General features: G+C 36.6%; 1 protein-coding gene across 5 annotated transcripts in view; it reads left to right on the top strand.

The window, feature by feature from the left end:
* The window catches only part of LYST (lysosomal trafficking regulator), an 88,751-nt gene that overhangs the window by 25,254 nt on the left and 43,605 nt on the right, over nucleotides 1-19,892 (top strand). For 3 of the 5 annotated variants that reach the window (XM_064648776.1, XM_064648775.1, XM_064648774.1), the window contains 11 exons: nucleotides 1,838-1,928; nucleotides 4,266-6,354; nucleotides 7,982-9,011; nucleotides 9,940-10,101; nucleotides 10,745-10,901; nucleotides 13,297-13,514; nucleotides 14,281-14,347; nucleotides 15,170-15,279; nucleotides 16,328-16,751; nucleotides 17,860-18,004; nucleotides 18,792-18,965. In XM_064648776.1, coding sequence (XP_064504846.1) covers nucleotides 1,838-1,928; nucleotides 4,266-6,354; nucleotides 7,982-9,011; nucleotides 9,940-10,101; nucleotides 10,745-10,901; nucleotides 13,297-13,514; nucleotides 14,281-14,347; nucleotides 15,170-15,279; nucleotides 16,328-16,751; nucleotides 17,860-18,004; nucleotides 18,792-18,965 — 4,667 coding nt within the window. The remainder of the gene's footprint in view (nucleotides 1-1,837; nucleotides 1,929-4,265; nucleotides 6,355-7,981; nucleotides 9,012-9,939; nucleotides 10,102-10,744; nucleotides 10,902-13,296; nucleotides 13,515-14,280; nucleotides 14,348-15,169; nucleotides 15,280-16,327; nucleotides 16,752-17,859; nucleotides 18,005-18,791; nucleotides 18,966-19,892) is intronic. The other 2 variants (XM_064648778.1, XM_064648779.1) reach the window with 2 other exon arrangements.

The following is a 19,892-nucleotide window of genomic DNA, read 5'->3' on the forward strand; positions in this document are numbered from 1 at the left end:
ATAAAGTAAATATATTGTAGCTTCAGCTCAAAACAGAAAGTATTTTAGAAGACATGATCAGTTTATACTATTTTTTATATAGAAAGTCTAGCACATGTCCCTGTAGCTGCAGATGTCCATTTCTTTGTTGTCTTTTTCCTTTTCTTCCTCTTCAACACTGTGGGATAGATACTAAGCAATTGCTTGGCTGAGATGTGCTTTGAAACTGCAGATCCCAGTATTTAAACATAATGAACCAAGTGAATCCTTGCTGAGTTTATTCAGCCCTTTTCTTAAGTGGAGTCAGCTGTTATTGCTGGTGAAATTCATCTTGTATGCTTGATTTTCCTTCATGAGGTGACCTGTGCTAAGACTACAGTTTGATCTTCTGGTTTGGTTCTGGCTTTCAGTAGGTGCACTGTCTAAACAGCAAATCCACAAGACTACAGTTATACATAACTGTGGGTTTTTAGATGTCACTTGAGTTCTACATAGTTGCTGTTAATAGATGCTTCAGGACCAGAGCTGTTGGAAAAACAGCTGGCTTTCATGTAAGAAGGAATTGGGGGATTCCATGTGCCTCCCCTCCAATAAAAACCCATTTCTGAATTAGAAGGGGACAAAAAAGCTTGTAGCATCTGCAATTCAGCAAGTATTTCCTGAGGATTTTTTTAAAGGCAGGGAGAAATGAGGAAAGTAAATTTTTTTGAAGTGTACCACTGAAATTTGAAGTTAATATTTTGCCTTTTTCCAGCCTCATTATTATGCTTTGAATGCTGCATTGCTCATTCCCACTCCCAATTAATTTGTCTTGCTGAGAATACCCTAGTAGAAGAGAGTTGGGAGAATGACTTTGAAAAAGCTTTGTTTTCAGGTCTTAATTGTACTGTATCAATAGTTTTAAATTTTATTTTTAAATTTTCATTTAAATTGATAGCCTTATCAGAAAAATACAGCTATTACATATATAGAGAAATAACTGTAGAGCTATCTCTATTACTATATATATAACTGTATATATTTGTTATTTATATATTTATTTATAAAAAAACTATTGAAGTTGCTTTTCTCCATACACTTACATTTCATTGTTACCTCGAGTTTTTGGAGAAGGATGTTGCTTCAATTGCATGTCCCTGAATGATATCAAGTGCCAAAATGCTCAAATCAGCGTTTTGGTTTTGAAATTTTTGACCTTTAGGGCTGAAATCATTCTGATTTTGCTGCAAAGCACTCCATAAAGGAATTGGTTGAATTCTGTGCCTTCTGTGATTCTTCTCTGCATTGAAATTCTTAGTGCATAAGTGTTAGAATCCCAAAAGGAGGGAAGATTTTTACTGGTTATTCTGTTTAAGGGTTTTTCTAAATTGAGTAACCTTCTCTCTTTCCTCTCATAAAATTTTGCCTTTGTGTTGTAAATCAATAAGATCAGTTATAAATGTAAACCTTTTTTCAGTTGCTTAAGAATGTCACTTTGGAGAAAGCAGAAACTTTCAAAATAAAATTCTTCAAAGTTGTATTTTCAGAAGAAATTTCAAACTCATCTTGGGCTTCATGTTGGTTTTGATTAAATCAACAAGTTCTGTGCCTTTGATTTTTCTCGTTTTCTTCTTTAAGTTCTTTCAACAAGAGGGATTAGAAGAGCTTTGTATAGAAACAGTTGCAGAGGTGTAATAAATATCTTGGATGCTTTCTGACTGGCTCTAGTTAATGATTATAGCACTCTGCAGTTAGGTCTTTTTTTCAGTGCTTAAAACAGCAGAGAGACATAGGAACTGAATAGCTTGGTAAAATAAAGAAGGTTAATCTATTTTTTTAAAAGTACAAGATCTTACTTTTTATTTTGTTCCTAACATAGGAGCTGACATGTCGAGAAGAACTTCTGACCCTCCTTCTGTCACTTCTGCCATTGGTGTGGAAAATCCCTGTTCAAGAAGAAAAAGCAATAGGTATGTTTTATCATTTACAGTATTAAGCACCTAAAGGAAGTAGTTTGTGCATTACTACAGAGTTCAGGACTCTCTACCAAAGAGTAGCCCATTGTAGTACATATGCTCTAACATGGAATGAAGATGTGGATTCTGCAGAGAATTTAAGTTCAAAAATACCAGTGTCCTATCAGCATACAAGGAAGATAAAAATAATGCAGAGAAGGTAAAGGCTTTTGATCAATGTGAAAGGTAATGCTTATGTTACTGTGTAGCTGAGCTCGATGTTGAGATTTTTCTTCTTTTCATGTGATTTGGGGGGAAAAGAGATTTGAAAGTATATGATATTTCTAATGCAAAGGGTTTCATGACGAGTAGAAAGGGAAAATATAATGATTTTTTTTTTTTTAAAAAACAAAAAAGTGATACCTGTTGACATTAAAGACAGGATGAGGCAAACTTTTTCTTGTGAAATTGAAGAAATTGGAAATAGAGAATAAGCTTAAAGCCAAGCAGTGGATAAGAGAATATGAAAGAAGTGCAGTGTTATCAGGAAGTCAGGCCCTGGAAAAAAAGGAATAATGATGACTAGATGACTATGAACAGAACTAGGCTTGATTCTTTAGAAAACGTCATGTTCTGTGTCAAACTGATATGCTAATTGAGCAATCAAATCACAAGGGTTCAACTGCCAAACAGTCAGTTTAAAGTGAATTAAAGAAATGAAAAGGATTATATGAATTGAACTCTGTGGAAAAACTGAACAAGGAAATGTCAGTGATTTTGGGTTTTTTCATTTGGGATCTTACATTTGTCTGATGCATTCTTTTCCCTCCCAGAGGATGAAGCAAAGAGAATGAAATAAATAAAGTTACCTGACTGCTTGAGGGAGTTCCTAAGGATTCTTATCTGAAGCTCTCCCAGTGTTTTTTGCTGTTGGAAACTCCTGCGAATTGAGGCTTTTGTTAATGTTTGTAGACTTGGAGTGCCAGTTGCATAGAGCTTTTATATAATAAGCTTTCCTGCTTTCTCAGTTGCATCGTTCTCTCATGCTCCTGTAAGCATGATGGAATTAAAGAAATGTTTTGGTTATCCTACAAGAGCTTAGTGGCTTTTCCAGGGTTAGTTTAAAATGCTGTTGTGTAAATAGGTTTTAAGATGTTGTGGTTTATACATTGCAGAATGTGAAGTTTCTACTCTACAAATTACGTTCTCTTCCCATTGATACAGTAAACATGATGTATCCAGTTGTGCACTAAGTACTCTTTTTTTTTTTCTTGACTGAAACAAATCCTCTGGTATTAGGCAGGTTTTTTCTTTCTGTGCAGGGAATATCTTTCATTTGGTAAAGTACTCCTGGTTAATTTCCTGCCTTTAAAGCAGATGATGTTTCTTATGTATCACAACTATGGTTTTTGAAACAACAAGGCTTGCACATGGAAACATCTTTTCTTTCAGCTTGATTTCAGATGTTTTTAGCTATTAGGTGGGATTCTAGGGTTTTGGGGGGGTGGGGGCTGTTATTGTTAGCTATCACATTTTTCTAAATACTGAATTTACTGGATGATGGATGCTTGCAGTTGTTTTATGCTAGTTATTTTACTGCCCAAAGCATCCAGTTACGGTTCTGTCACTACTGAAAAATAACACTGGACTTAATCCAAGCACATACGGAGTTGTTTCTCTGCTTCCTTTTTTGATAGTTTGAGTTTACTGATACAAATGAACTGGTAGTACTCGCATTTTATTCTTAAAAATCTTCTTGTCCATTGAATCAGATTTAAATTTCATATTTGCTATTTTATACTGCGTACTTGAAAGTTGGGGGTTTTTTTGTCTTGGCTTTTGTAGGAATATTCAGCATCCTAAACATTATTCCTTTCCATCTCCCTCTTGTCCTTGACTATTTAAAATTTCCTACTTTTATTTCTGCTTCTTGTATTTGGAATAAGTAATACTGAAGTAAAGACTGAGGTCTGTATACTTGACGATCTGCGCTGTTTCTAAGTAGAGAAATATATTTTTTTTATTACCACTAGTATGCTTCTTTTTGAGAATGGAATTGTTGTGCCAACAAAAAGTTTTAGGAAACCCTCTAGCACATTTTTGTCTAACCCTATGTGGGAAATAAACTAATTTGTCTAGGCTTCTAAAATACCTAGTATGACTCCTAAACATGAGTTGTTGCTGCCTGTTTTATATTAAAAATGTCTGACATACGTATATGCAAAACCATGACTTAAGATATAAATTTGTTGCATGTTTTTGATCTGGAAGTATTTAACTATAGAATTAGGAAAAATGCTTTACGTATTATAATGTTTCTTTAATGTTCTTTTGTTGTCTTTTTTCCAACAGATTTTAATATACCCTTCACAGTAGACATATGCCTGACCAAAGAGAATAATACAAGTTCTGTGAAATCTACTCAGGAAAAACTAAACTTAGATGGAAGCATTCATTCATCTCTTCAGACTTCTGTAAAGCTAAATCTTCGATCTCGAAAAAGTGGACGTCTGCGCAAAACCACCCATCGTTACTCTGTGCGAGATGCAAGAAGATCTCAGCTGTCCACTTCAGATTCCGAAGGAAATTCTGATGAAAAGACTACTGTAATAACAAAACACAGACACTCACAGTTACTGCAGCCTTTTTTAACATATCCTGTTAGGGACAACTACCTTGTAGATAGAAGTGATCGCCTACCTGTGGAAGTGGTACCAAATTCTAATACCAATGCCCCTAACGTAGAAAATTCCAGCAAAATTATTCCAGCACATGAGCTAAACCCAGAGACTTTGAATGAGCCAGCTGCAGGAACTTCTGAGAGCAACAAGGATAACTCTCCTTTTGACTTATGCCGTGTCTTACTGTCTCTCTTAGAGAAAGTGTGCAAATTTGATATTACTTTGAATCACAGCTCTGCTCTTTCAGCCAGTGTGGTGCCCACATTAACAGAGTTCTTATCAGGATTTGGAGACTGTTGCAATGTAAGTAGTAACAGAGAAAATGAAGTAGTTTCTGCAGGGTGGACAGAAGAACCTGTGGCTCTGATCCAAAGGATGCTCTTTCGAACAGTGCTGCATCTTATGGCTTTAGACATTAGCAATACAGAAACAATGCCTGACAATTTACGAAAAAATTTAACAGACTTACTTAAAGCAGCATTAAAAATCAGAATTTCCTTGGAAAAGCAACCTGGTCCTTTTTCTCCAGGTTATGAGAAAACACTACAACAGCCAGTTCAGGATGACTACATATTTTCTAGATATCGTCACAGAACCTTGCTTCTACCTGAGGTTATAAAAGGCACCTTGCAGATTTTGATCTGTTGCCTACAAAGTGCAGCCTCCAATCCATTCTACTTTAGCCAAGCTATAGATCTGGTTCATGAGTTCATACAGCATCAGGGATTTAAGCTATTTGAAATAACAGTGCTTCAAATGGAATGGCTCTGTATAAAGAATGAGGGAGTACCTGGGGAAGCCTCAGAGCATCTGAAAACTCTAATCAACAGTATCATGAAAATAATCAGCACTGTCAAAAAGGTGAAATCAGAGCAGCTCCATCAATCAATGTGTACAAGAAAGCGGCACAGACGATGTGAGTACTCTCACTTCATGAATCACCACAGAGATCTTTCTGGGCTCTCTGTATCTGCTTTTAAAAACCAAACTTCCAAAAACCCTTTTGAAATTTCTGATGGAGAAGTTCATTATCCTGAGAGATGCTGTTGCATTGCTGTTTGTGCACACCAGTGTTTGCATTTGTTGCAACGAGTTTCTTTGAGCAGTACCTGTGTTGAGATTCTCTCGGGTGTACATAATGTAGGAATATGTTGTTGTATGGATCCAAAGTCTGTCATTGTCCCACTGCTCCATGCTTCCAAGTTACCAATATTAAAAAACTTTCAGCAGCACATACTGAACATCCTTAACAAGTTTATATTGGATCAACTGGGTGGAGCAGAAGTATCTCAAAAAATTATACAGGCATCATGCAATATATGTACTGTTGACTGTGATCAACTCGCTCAGCTGGAAGATGCCTTGCAGGGCAACTCTAGTGATGCTACTCTTGCATCTAGTTCCTCTTGCAGAGTTCAGGGAATTCTGCCTAGCACTGGATCTGAAGATATGTTGTTGAGATGGCATGCATTGGAGGCTTATCAGGACATTGTTTTTGAAGAAGACAAGCTACGTGGCACACAGATTGCAAGCCATATTTGCCACTTAATTCAAAAGGGAAATGTAGTGGTCCAGTGGAAACTATATAACTGTATCTATAATCCCGTGCTTCAGAGAGGAGTTGAGCTAGCTTGCCATGCTCAACAAGAACTTGGACTAAGTACAGCTGATAAACACACATGCAGTTACCATAGCCAGGATTTGCCTTCTGAAGTACTTCAGGTTTATTTGCAGATGCTCCCCGTGTTGCTTAAATCCAGGTTGGTTGATTTTCTGTTTATTATTGGAAAGCATGCTAATTACATACGTAGCTTTGTATATTTGTTACTGATCAGAACATAAATTTTATTTGGACTCTAGGCAGTGTTTGGATATTGCAGGTGGCAACAAGGTAAATGCTTGAGTAACATAAGATATATGCCTAGATCCATAAACCATAGAAAGTGAGGGTGCTCTACTCATGAATTATGGTCTTTAATAAGCCAAAGTGTGTAGAAACCAATAAAAATCTTTGTCCAATGTGACATGCTCTCTGCCTCTTCATTCCACATGCTAAAATTAGTCAGGAATGTTGAACAGACTGATATGTCATTTTTCTGTGGGAATTAGACTACTTAGTTTTCTGTTTCCCTTTTCCTTCTAGAATGGTTACTATACCATCTTTCAAAATAAGTCTTGATGTTTACCTGTCCTGAAATAACTATTTTCTAATTTACAAAATCCTGTTCATTTTAACATAGTTGAGAAACAAAACAAAACCAATCCCAGAACACAAAAACACAACAAACATTCTTCCAAGGCATGAAATAGTAACTTTCTATTTATTGTTGAATTGATGCCATAATGTTTTAATACAATATATGGAAGTTTTTTTAAAATATGAATGTGTCCTTTTGTCCAGGAAAGATTCTGATTTTATTTCTGTTGGACTCCTGAAATGAATTTAGTGGGGGTCATCCAAAACAATTACAAAGATTAGACTAGTATTCCAGTTTATGTAAAGGGATTGTCTGATACAATTTTACTTCTATCCTAGTCTACACTGTATCAGTAGCTATTAATTTTTGAAAGTGCACTTAGTGGCAAAGAGGCAGGAGGAGTTAAGTTTAGATTTTAAAAAGGAGTTTAAAATATCCTTTTTCTTACTGGCTTAAAGATGGGAATATACAAGTAAATGATTGATTTGATTCTAGAGTAACTTGGTTAGAGTAAAAGCTGATCCTGTGAGAAGGAGATGAGAGGTAAGTAAGGTAGATGTCTAAAAGCAAATGTAGTATGCTAAAAAGCTTACAGATCCTTACTCCAAATTTTGTATGAACTTAGCGTAAATACTTGGGGAGTAAAAAAAAGGAAAAATAGACTTGGAAACAAATATACAAAAACTTTTTTGGCATTGACATGTTGGCATAACACAATTGCACAACAAGTTGTGCTTGAAAGGTATTCCTGAATTCTATCTGAAATACATCATCCACACAACTAAGATATAGCTAGGAAAATGTCTTCAATTTTGAGAAGGAATCTCTGCTTTCTGGTGAAATGACAGAACAGAGAAATTTACAAAAATATTTACTAGCTCCAGTTGCTAAGAAAAAGCTGGGGGGGAAGTACCACGAAAGAGCAAATGTCATAAATAAAGTTAAACGCTTTTAATGTTTTGAACATCATACATGTTTGTGGTCTAGATTTTAGAGGGAGGTATTTCTTTCATCATATCTTACAAAAAAAGTTGAGTTTTCCACTACTAGTTGAATGATGCTTACTTGAGATTCTAGACTACAGTGAACAAGTTCATCCTCTCTTTAATTTACAGTAATTTACAGCAATTAGTGAACTACATGAATTTGTGGCTGATTTATAAGGTAACTTTTATGCTTTATCTTGCAGGGTAATTAGAGACTTGTTTCTGAGTTGTAATGGAGTGAGTCAAATGATTGAGTTAAATTACTTAGATACATTAAGAAGCCATTCTTTGAAAGTGTTGGAGACTTTGATACTCTGCCTTGGTGATGAGCAGAAAGACCAAGCAACGCCAGAACTGGAAGGCCTGAATGGCGAACAAAAGGAATCTACGTCTGACTTACCTGCTTCCCTTTGTAGCCAGCATGCTGTTTCAGAGATTCCTCAAAGCCTGAGCAAGTTTTATGCTGGCTTGAAAGAGGCCTACCCAAAAAAGAAAAAGTTTGTGAGCCAAGACATTCATGTCAACACAATAAACCTGTTCCTCTGTGTTGCTTTTTTATGCGTGAGTAAAGAAGCAGATGGTGATCTGGATTCAGCTAATGACTCTGAAGATACGTCAGGATATGATAGTACAGCTAGTGAGCCATTAGGCCACAAGTTGCCATATCTGTCACTGGAAAGCCTTACTTTGCCCTCACTGGAACATATTCATAGGGCTGCAGATATTTGGTCCATGTGTCGTTGCATCTATTTGTATAGTTCTGTTTTCCAGAGACAGTTCCATAGACTTGGAGGCTTTGAAGCATGCCATAGGTTACTAATTCTGATAATTCAAAAACTTGGAAAAATTAAGGAAAAGGAGCAAGAAAAGAGGGAGAGAGTATTGAGTGAAAGCAGCAGAAGTTCACATGGGAGTCCTCGTACTGAGCTTCTCAACAAGGATGATTCTGTTCAGCTGGCTAAAAGCAGAGAGGTGACACAATTGGAGCTTGATAATTCTGGCAGTCTTGCTGGTGTGGAACAGCTGGTGCCTGACTCTGTCTGCTGTGACAGCTCTTTGAGTAGGGAACACTCCTCAGTTATTTCAGTTGCCAATCTTGAAGGGATAAAGACTTCTTTAAGAGAAGAGGCTGAGTGGGCACTTCACGGTATCAGACTCCTAGAAGCTCTGCTGACCATCTGTCTACACAGTGCAAGTAACATGCAGAAGATGGAAGTGGAGATGTTTCACCAGGTACTATGCAGCTTCCCTTAGCTTACTTTGCTCATATTTGTTACGTACAATAATATTTTAACAGGAATTTAGTTCTTGTAGAGAGGAGAAAAAACTTACGCTTTTCTTACAGTACCATATTTTCCGTAGAACTGAAAGTATACAGTTAAATCATGTGCTTAGTAGTTGGAGTAGTGGTCCTTTTGAGTGGTACTCTTTTGAAAAGAGTATTCAGTGGATAATGTGTGTGACAGGGATGCTGCAGGAAAGCTGTGTAGGCAAGATTATACATAGTAACACAGTTTTTGATCAAAGTTCTGAGCACAGCATGGTGCTTGAGAAAGAGGAGTATTGCAGGGCACAGGTACTGAAAAGACACCTGAAAAAAAATATTACTTAAGCCATAGAGGTGAACTAATTCAGTGTTCCACAAAAAGTTGTTAATTCACAGAAGACAACTTCACATTGCTTTAATGTTTTAATTGCTATCTTGAATTTTATTTGGCAGTTTGTTACAAAAGCAGGAGGCATTAAGTACAAGAGAGAACTGAAAACTGGAGTTCTGTCTGGACTGCTTGCAAGTTTTGTGATCTTGGACATGTCACCCTCTGACTTATTCACTTCTAGTAATGTTGTGTGATTTGAATGCACACTATGTACCTGAAACTGTTTCAAGGTCATTTATTTTTGAAACAGTGCTTTTACCTGCAAATTTTAGATAACAGCATTTTGCCAGATTTTTTCAGAGTGCAGATTCCATTTAAATCTCTGTGACAAATAAGATGAATATTTCTTTTTTTCAAGAGACTGAATGAAGTGTGATGGTTTTAGCTGAGAAGTTAGATTAATGTAGGTGGAAGGAGAAGTTCTTAAATGAAAATACTAGGCTACTTCTGTTAGCCAAAACATAGTAACATGAATCAAAATGTTTGTCTCCCCCAAAACACAGAATACCTGTGTGGATGATATCTTACTTGAAATAAGAGAGCAGCTTGCTCAATCAAAAGTGATAGAAACTGACTTGGCAAAGCCTCTGTTTGATTCACTGCTTCGTGTTGCATTGGGCACTTTTTCTGCTGATCTTGATCATTCTGAAGAAAAAATTGAGAAGGTATGAAACACCAACTAACGGGTCTAACTGTGAATAATGCAAGATTTTCCTGGGTTTTTGTTGTTTAGGTCTTTTTAAACTCAATAGGAAATGTTATATATCTTTTGATTACTGTGGCAGCTGAGGATGAATTCTCTGCTTCTCATATGTAAGTGAAATGCTGCTTATTGATATGGTCCCCACATTTACTGTTCAGAAATGAGCCATGCTCCAAACAGTGGCAAGCTCAGTCAACCTGATGTTCTCTTTACTCTTTCATCTCACAACAGTGTGACAAACTCTCGAAGAGCTTCAAACAGGGATGTTGAGTGACCTTATCACCTTAGAGTGAACATCAAGGTGCACATTGATGGTGATAGTGATTTTGGAAACATGGTTATTTTTAATGCATTGGCCACCTGCTTGCTAAAACTTTGATCAGATAGTTAATATGAAAAATCCATCTTTGCAGATTCAGTTTTTTATGTAAGAATGAAGTATTCTTAACGTATCTCAAGTTTCTTGAAAGTATATGATTAATTTATTTTGCTGATGGGCTTGGAGAAAATAGTCATTTCTAAGGTTCTAAATTATTTGCTTTTCTGATCCAAAGATATTTTTTCTTCTGACCAATGATAATCTATTTACTTGATGTATTGTACAGACCCATTACACTGAAAGGGAGTCTGTGTCACAACCTGGAGAAATTTCCGAAGAAACTGAAGAATCACAATGCTGTAGTCTTAAAGTTTTTGCTGAAGAGGAAGGATATGAAGCAGATAGCGAAAGTAACTCTGATGATAGTGAAACCAAGGATGAAGGTAAATGTGAACTTTCTTAATATAGAAAGCTGTCTTTGCGACATAGCAAAGTTTGACTTTTGAAATGTACCAAAACGGGGCAAGCATTAGATACATTTAACAGATGGAAATAACAACTTTTTTTGCTTTCAGTATGATGCAGTTACAGTTAGAAAGATGATGAATATTCTTACTGAGTGTTGCAGAAACTGTTGTCTTGGTTGTCTTTTGTTTATGTGACTTTTGCTCTAAAGTCATGCTGCTCAAATATATTATCGTGGTCTAGGAGCTCCAAAGATGTTTATTACTTTGTTTGAAATTCAATGCTCAAATTTTTTTTATTTAGAATTGTAACTCTCCAGTGAAAACTAAATAATCTAATTATATTATAGAATACTAGGTTGGAAGGGACCTCAAGGATCACCTGGTCCAAGCTTTTTTGGCAACAGCATGGTCAAGACAAGATAGCCTGGCACCCTTTCCATCTGAATCTTCATTGTCCGATGTTGGGGAATCCACCACTTCCCTGGGGAGATTATACCAATGACTGATTGTTCTCATTGTGGAAAGCTTTCCTCTTGTGTCCATATGGAATCTCCGTGAGAGTAACATGAACCCATTACCCATTAACTTTTGTCTGCGTGACTCCTTGGAAAACAAGGGTCTTCATCTTTGTAGGCACCTTTTAAAAACCAGAACGTGGTGATAAGGTCTTCTCTAAGCTGCCTTTTCCCAAGGCTGAACAAACCCAGTTTTCTCAACCTTTCCTCCCACGTGTTTTGCGTAGTGGTTACCAAAACTGAACAGAGCTTTCAAGGTGAGGCCTGACAAGCACTAAGCAGAGTGGGATAATGATTTCTTTACCCCTGTTGGTGACGCCTTTGCAGCCCAGCACCCTGATGGCTTTTTCTGTTGCAGCAGCACACTGTTTACTGATACTGAGCTTGCTGTCTACTGGGACACCCAAGTCCCTTGCCACAGAGCTGCTCCACAGCTGGGCAGATCCAAGCCTGTGCTGCACTCGTGGATTATATTTTCCCATGTGCAAGACCTTACATTTGTCCTTGTTTAATTTCATAAGGTTCTTGTCAGCCCACTCTTACAGCCTGTCAAGGTCTTCCTGTAGCCCAGGCGTTCATTTCCCCACTCAGTTTGGTATCATCGGCAAACTCCATCGAAATAGACTTGACGGATCACTTATGAAGACATTAAACAGCTTTGAGGTGATATCAATCCCCAGGGGACTCCACTTGTGACAGCTGCCAGTTTGAAAAGGAGCCATTTACCACCACCCTGTGGGTGCAGCTGGACAGCCAGTGCCCACCCACCGCACAGACCCCTTGTCTCGACCCTAACACATCAGTTTCTCTTGACCCTAACACAGTTTCTCTAAGAGAAGGCTGTGGGAAACTGTTGAAAGCCTTGGAGAAATCTAGATAGACAATGTCCACTGCCCGTTCCACATCAACCAAACAGGTTATTTGGTTGTAGAAAGCAATCAAGTTTGTCAAGCATGATTTGGCCTTGGTGAATCCATGCTGGCTTTTCCCAATCACGTGCTTCATTTGATTTGTGATTGCTTCCTTGTTATACAACATATCCCTTTATATTCATTCAACAATTGATGTATCCATATCTTGCTGTATTCTGTTTGTGTAATTAATTTTAAACATGAATTAATTTTTTTCTTTTGTGCTGAACACATCTGGATGCTTCCATTCTGGTATGAATAGATTAATAGAACTGCATTAAACTGTTGCTTTTTACCTGCATGACTAGGCCTTATGAATAGATAGATAACATTGTAAAAGCATTTCTGAATTAAAAATTTCATCTGAAATACTTTCATGAAACATTGGTATGAAACTTGTACCAAATATTTTTAAGTAATGTGTTTTAAACTCTCTTCCACATGTAACAGGAGATGCTTATGCTTTTCTTTTTTGGTTATTATGCAGATATTCTGTCATGCATTTTCTGAGTTAAATAACTAAACTGCTTCCCCAAAACTTTTAACAAAAAATAATTTAAATTTATGTCCTTTCTTGGCAGGCTCAGAGTATTGTATAGAAATTTGAGGCTCTGTTACAATGATTTTACTGTCATGTTTCATGCATTGCATATTTCACCATTACTGTGTGTTCAGTTCCCAAGAAATGAAGGCACATAGTTTAAGAGCATGTAATGGGAGAAACTCGCCCTTCTGTGTTAGCAGCAAAATAGGAAAATCTGAAGAAGAATAGAAGATTATGCTAACTTCTTATAGGGTAGTGACTACTTTTGGTTTGGACTTTATGAGAAGGTTGAAGGAAGTACGTCCTTGAATGTTCTGCTTAAATCGTGTAATCTGTGTTCAGCTGAGTAAGTTTCAGTAAGACAAGTGTTTTGGTTTTTTGTTTTTTGGTTTTTTTTCCAGGAGCAGACACAAAGGGAGAACCAGGTCCTTCAGGTTATTTTAATGACCTAACTGAAAACATCAATCAAGGAGAATTAATGTATCCTGAAATTTGCATGTTAGAATTAAACTTACTCTCAGCTGGTAATGCAAGTTTAGATGTGCTTGCTCATGTATTCCGAAGCTGCCTGAAAATCATCAGCCAGAAGGAGAGAAATGCCACTGTACTTATAGAACAGGTAAAAATGTTATTAACGAAGGCAACAGTCTGGAGGTTGTGTATCTTTTCTTCAGTTTTATAATACCAGTCTATCTAATAGAGTGATCTCAAATGTTCTCACTTCTTATGGGGTTTTATAAGATCTGAAACAGTATAAATGACTGATAATGCCAACTGTGTTGTGTTTAGGTTACCAGGAACTAAGTAATGTATTGAAAGATATTTGAGCTGCAGAGCTTTTGAGTTTCCCAGGTGTCTTATTTTATCAAGACTATTCAATCACTAGGGCTAGAGCTAGAGATTTAATGATTGTCAGGGCATTAGAAAAAAAAAAAGGCAGATATCTGCTTGTGTATGTATGTATGTAAACATTCTACACATACATGTATTGAATATGTACTTTTAGAAACAGTGAGTTATATACCTCAAAAGTATTTCATGCTTTTATTCTTCCTAAGTTAATATTAGAAATTACTTATGCAAATGTTGATGTCTTCACAATCCTTTGGAATTTCTGATAGATAACTTTTTCACTTGTTTAATAACTAAATTGAGTATACCTCTTGCAAAAGAGAATCATTTAAATTTCAAAATATCTTCTGCAACTGAACTGCACAGAACATGAAAGAATGTTCATTGGCAAATATAAAAAATTTCCATAATTTCAACTAGTTGGAATTATCATTAAAATAATAGGCAGGAGTTGATTGGAAGAATTTATTTCTTAGTTCTTTGAGCTGGAGTTTATTCTTCAGATATCCATTTTCCTTTATTTGTTTTAACAGGGAGCTGTTAAACACCTTTTGGGAGGATTTCTGAATATATTGACACAAACGGAATCTAGTTTTCATGGTGAGTTAAAGGTTCAAGTAACTCAAATATTAGGTTTTGTAATTTAGTGTATACACAGTCAAATTTTTTAGTTCACAGTGTAAATGCAAAGTTGACAAAAGAAGTTCATTGGCATGTGAATTTATGCAGCTGCTTTTTTAAGTTGTAAGAAACTTGTGCCTCTTTAGTGTAAATATGGGGTTATTTCTGAGCTAGTGGAAATATATTATATAAACAAATACTGGCAGATATGAAAATGATAGTTAAAATTATAAACAGTGGTGTGACAGTGTTAACCATTGCTTGGAAAAATAGCAGCTGATTGAATTCTCACTCCATCACAACACAAGTTTTTATTTCCAATTTCTTTGTAACACAGGTCTTAAAGATGTCTTGAGTTTTATTTCTAACTGTAAAACAGCTAGCTAATCCAATTTGCAGAGAAGCAAATTAAATGTTTGCCCTAAGGTAGCTTCACATGATGAGGCTGTTCCACAGTGGGAGATGTAAACCCATCCCAGGACTTGGATCCCTGGCTTTGTGGGAGAGCCTTTGCAAGTTAGATGCTAGGTTCCCAGGCTTTCAGACTCCACATTGCAAACCTGGGAGCTACATCTGGCATAGCCATCTGAGTTCATTCAATGAAATTTTTAATGATAGTGTTAGGAAGTACTGTTCAGTCTCTCTAGAATTTATCTTGTAATCATTATTGCTTCCTTAATTTGAAATGTTTTTGCAAAACACTCTGAATTCCAAGTTAATCTTTCCTCATAATACTATAGAATATGAATTTTTACAGCTTTAGAAAAATTCCTTTTAAGAATATTATTATCTCCTTTTTAGCATGTCAGATGGTGCTGGTAGATCTGCTAGTTTCCTTGATGAGTTCACAGACATGTGCAGAAGAGCTAACTCTCCTTCTTAGGATATTTTTGGAGAAGACACCTTGTACGGTATGTATGCAGGAGCACATGGCAAAATTCAGATGCTTATTAGAAAAATGAAACCAAAAGGAAATCCTTTTGTGTCCAAGAATTTTGAGAAATAAGATAATCAGTGACATTTGAATTGAGCAGAGCAAATAAAATTTGGTTGTTGAAGTAATTCTTTGTTAAAACAACAAAAGGACATAGGAGATAAGAAGAGAGGGTTTTGAAGGGCGTGTGGGTCCTGGGGACTCTCTCCAGTACAAGAAACCAAGATTCCTCTTGAGGAAGACTGACATAGTGATTATGGATGACAGAACACTAATACTGCAAAATTCAAAGCAGTTACTTGGAAGTTATAAAGCATCTCACTATTCCAGGAATGCTTTAGCAGCAGGAATTACTTTCAAAAGTGTTGTAAGCTGGTTTGTGTAATGCTGGAATCTACTGTTTGTGTGGGATATACTGCTGAAATAACTCTGGTTTGTGTCTGAGTCTGTAGCAAAATACAAGTGGAAGAAAATAAAAAAATTACTGTGGCATCTGAAATAGTTCCAAACCAAACAAGGAGTCGCAAGTCAATTTTTCAAAGATAGCTTGTAATAATTGGCCAAGTGACTAGGGAAACTTTTTGGCTTAAGGGCTCAGCTAGTTTTGTTGCTGATTATGCAATAACAAATTGATGGCCTGTGTGTGTATTCTTAACTACCCTCAAACATGAGGTAAAAGGTGTGATCTTTTGTTGCAATATGAATTGATCTGTTAGCACATAACAAAAGTGAGATAAGACTGTGCAATGACCACCTCTGCTTTGGTTTAGCTGATTCCTGAGCATGGCAACTTGAAAACTGATCTGCCTGGACTAAATCCCAAAGCTCTGCTGGGCCAAAATCTGTTGAAGCAGCTACCTGATGCTTTGCAAATGTATCAGTTTGATTATGAAAGTCCACCTCTGATGAGAAAACATGAATCCAAATTTAAATGAGGAGTGGCTTCTGTTTGGTTACATGATACTTGACTATGTGGTGTAAACAGTTTAATTTTTTTTCTCATTTGTTTGGTTTATTTCTTCTAGGAGATACTACTCAAGGGTGTATTGAAGATCGTAGACACTAATATTTATATGAACCCATTACAGTACCTTGCCTTCCCTGTGCTACATGGCATGAATTTGAGTAGTGGTTCTTCACAAAAATATGCTAGTGCTTCCAACAGCAAAACTACTGGACTACTTAAAAGAGCAAAATTTTCACAGAGTAAGAAAGAAGCAGATAGTGAAAACTTGAGTCACCAGCTGCTTTCTTCTTGGCATGTAGCCCCAATTCACTTGCCTTTAGTTGGACAAAACTGTTGGCCACACATGTCCGATGGCTTCAGTGTCTCGCTGTGGTTTCATCTGGAGTATGCTCATGAAACAGAAAATTCAACAGAAAAGGGGAAAAAAAGCAAGAAAAGAAGCAGACTCATAACTGTAAAAGAGAACAGTTTTGACAGCACGGGTGAGCATACAGTACTTTCTGTTTCTGTTTAGGTAGCACTGAAGGATTCTGGTTACAAATATTACTAATCTATTTGCCATGTACAAAGGTTGGATTCTTTTTTTTTATGATGTATATTAAACAGCAGTGGTAGTATTTCTGATTTTAATTTGAGTACTGTTGTATACTTACAGATAAAACATTTGCAGCCCTGATCCTTAAATTAGATTAATGCCTGCTTCCTTGGAAATATAGTATTCTCATTGAATTTGTAACTTCAGTAAAATGTGTCTATGCTACTTCATGTTATGATGAAGAAAATATTAAATGCTGCAACTGAATGGGAAAAAAATGCTCTCAAGTTTATTTGGTTTCATGTATTGATAATGGAGTCTCAGGCTAACTCAGTATAAATCCTCTTGACTTTCCTTGGGTGCACCATTGTAAATGCCAATAGCTGTACAATATTATTCTGTCTATACTTTAGTAGAGACACCTGCTCCCAAACTGTTCTAAACAGAATCTTTTGGATTATAATTTGTAGGAGGAAAAATTCTTAAATTTGTTTAAAATGTCTCCCATTCACAACACTTGGAATACCTGTACTCTTTTCCTTTTACTCTATTTAAATAAAAGGAGAGAAAACTCAACCCTGAATCTTGGAACTCACTAGAGCTGCTGTTGTTAGAAGGTCTGTGCTTTTGCTCGGTAAAGTAAAAATAGTGAATACAAGATCATGCTTAAAGGGTAGTATGATTTGTGAAGAAAAATCTGAAGACTTCTTGGTGCATACTGACAGTTCAACACAGGAATGTAATATGATGTGGCATGTCAAAAGCATCATTGATAGAATGTATTCAGCTCAGTGGATTTACTTGATTACTAAAAAAAAATGTGAGGTGCTGAGTTAATGTCAAGTTCCTCTGTTTCAGTTTGACACCCAAATTTCTGAAGAGAATCATGCATATTAATCAGCCCACTATAAAAAAAAAAAGAACAACAAAAAAACCCTCAACTAAACAAAAAAAAATCTATTCAGTACCTGAACTGTTTCTTTTCTTACTTGTGCCATATATGGTGTGAAAGGCATTGTTGTATTGTAACTGTGTATAAATGTTTATATTTCTAGAAGAAACGAAGTCTATGGGAACAGAATACCTAAGTCTGGGAGAGAAACTTCTTGAAGATGGCTGTATTCATATAATTTCATTGGGTTCCAAAGCACTGATGATACAAGTCTGGGCAGACTTGAATACTGGAGCATTTATATTTCGGTATGCTGTTTTAGTCTAAAAGCAGTCCTGTGAACATATTGTATGACTTCCAGTAGCAGCCTGCAGAGAATACTGCTGGAGAGTAGAGAACTAATTACTATAGTAGAGAGGTCTTGCACACTGATGGGGCAACATCAAGGATGTCTATTAGATACAGATCTACAGGGTTGTGAGCTTAAAGTGTTAGGGTCTGGGCTTGCACGTTTCACATAGCCGTGTATAAGTAACTGCCCAAAGTAAGCTTCAAGGTCAGACATAAACATAATGCAATGCAAAGTAGCAATTCAAGCTTTAATGAAATGACACAATAAATGTGTGAAGATGGAAAAAGTTTTGGCAGCTGTAGGTTATCACACCTGCTGTTATGTAATACTTACTGTGACAGTCTTGGTTTTAATCTTCTGAACACACTCTAGCCCTAATTTAGTTCTCATAAGTAATCTATCCTTAAAATAGGTTTAAAACTGCAATTTTAGAACACTTTATTTCAGTGTTCAAAGCACCTGCATTTTTTCAATAAACTGAATTTAACTTCCCTGTAAAATAGAGATAATATCCTTATCTTAAATATAAGCAGATTTATGCAGACAAGTTGAAACCATGATGTGAGGATTTCCCTAGCTTATGCTGAGCACTCTAAAAATATTTTTGTGATCAAAAAAATTACCTGTGAAAGTTAAGGAATGCAATCTCAAATTAACTGAGGCCAAAAATTGCAGACTTGAGGCTTAAAATACAAGTATGAAAACAAACATACGCACTCATTTTTCTTTTCTTGTTTTCATAGTATATGCATGGATCCAAATGACGAGATGAAAGCCGGTTTGCTGGCACAGGCAGAATCTCCAGAGAATGTTTTCCTTTTGGGCAGGTGGCAGCATTTGGCATTAAAATATCTGCAGAAGCCAGAAAGCAAGAAAAATATCCATGGAAAGCTGTTGCTGTGGGTTTCTGGTCAGAGGTAAAGAATACATTAGTTGTACCTAGATACTTCTTTAAAGATGTTCTCTGGTAGGAATATGTCAGCACTATGTTGGCACAAGCTGAAGTTATGATTGAGTAGTCTTCTAGGAGGGTAGGGGGGGGGGGGGGTTACACTGCTAGGAATTCTCTAGAATAGTTGTGATTGCTTTGAGAATCATCAGTTTATACTATGGACCTGTGCAGACATCAGTGTGATTCTTCATCATGAATAAGTGAAAGAAGAAAAGTACTGCAAGATTTTGAGTAATGTCCAAAATAAACTAAGGCATGAAGTTAGCAGTAGGCATAATGTCTCTGGTTAAGAATCCACATGAAGGAGGTATAGCTCAGGTACAGGCCGTGTTGTTGAAAGTAGTAATTAAGAGGAGAAGGCAGTAATTTTGTTCCACTGAGGGAAATGGAGAGGTGAGAAGTTAAAAAATATTTCAAACAAAATCTGAACTGCCAGTTGGAAGTACAGTTTTTTCAACTGCAAAGGTAAGGTCCATGCTCCTAGATGAGGTACCTGATGCTAGGTTGGATGGGCCTGTGTCTGCATGAATTACTCATTGGTTAGAGAAAGAGGTATTTATTAAATATCAGCCTTTATGCTTTCTTCCTAAAGTCCAGACTGTGAGGGCTGTGTTCAGTCTGTGCATGCTGGTATGTCATAAAGTCCAAATATGGAGACATAGGGGGAAGCTAAAAGTACTACAATGTTCTGCATGTGTGCAGTTATTGAGGCCCCTCTATATATGGTTGCTAGTTTGCCAGTAGTCTGGCTCTTTCAGGAAGCTTTGGATGATGTTTACAGTCTAATTGCTCTGTTTATCTAATGACACATAAATTTATTTGGATGCTTTCTGAAAGTATCAGGCTTATTGCCCGTGGCTCTACAGCACGCTAGTTCTGACAGTGTTCCTTG

The sequence above is a fragment of the Pseudopipra pipra genome, chromosome 3 (assembly GCF_036250125.1).
Source record: "Pseudopipra pipra isolate bDixPip1 chromosome 3, bDixPip1.hap1, whole genome shotgun sequence".
Lineage (NCBI taxonomy): Eukaryota > Metazoa > Chordata > Aves > Passeriformes > Pipridae > Pseudopipra > Pseudopipra pipra.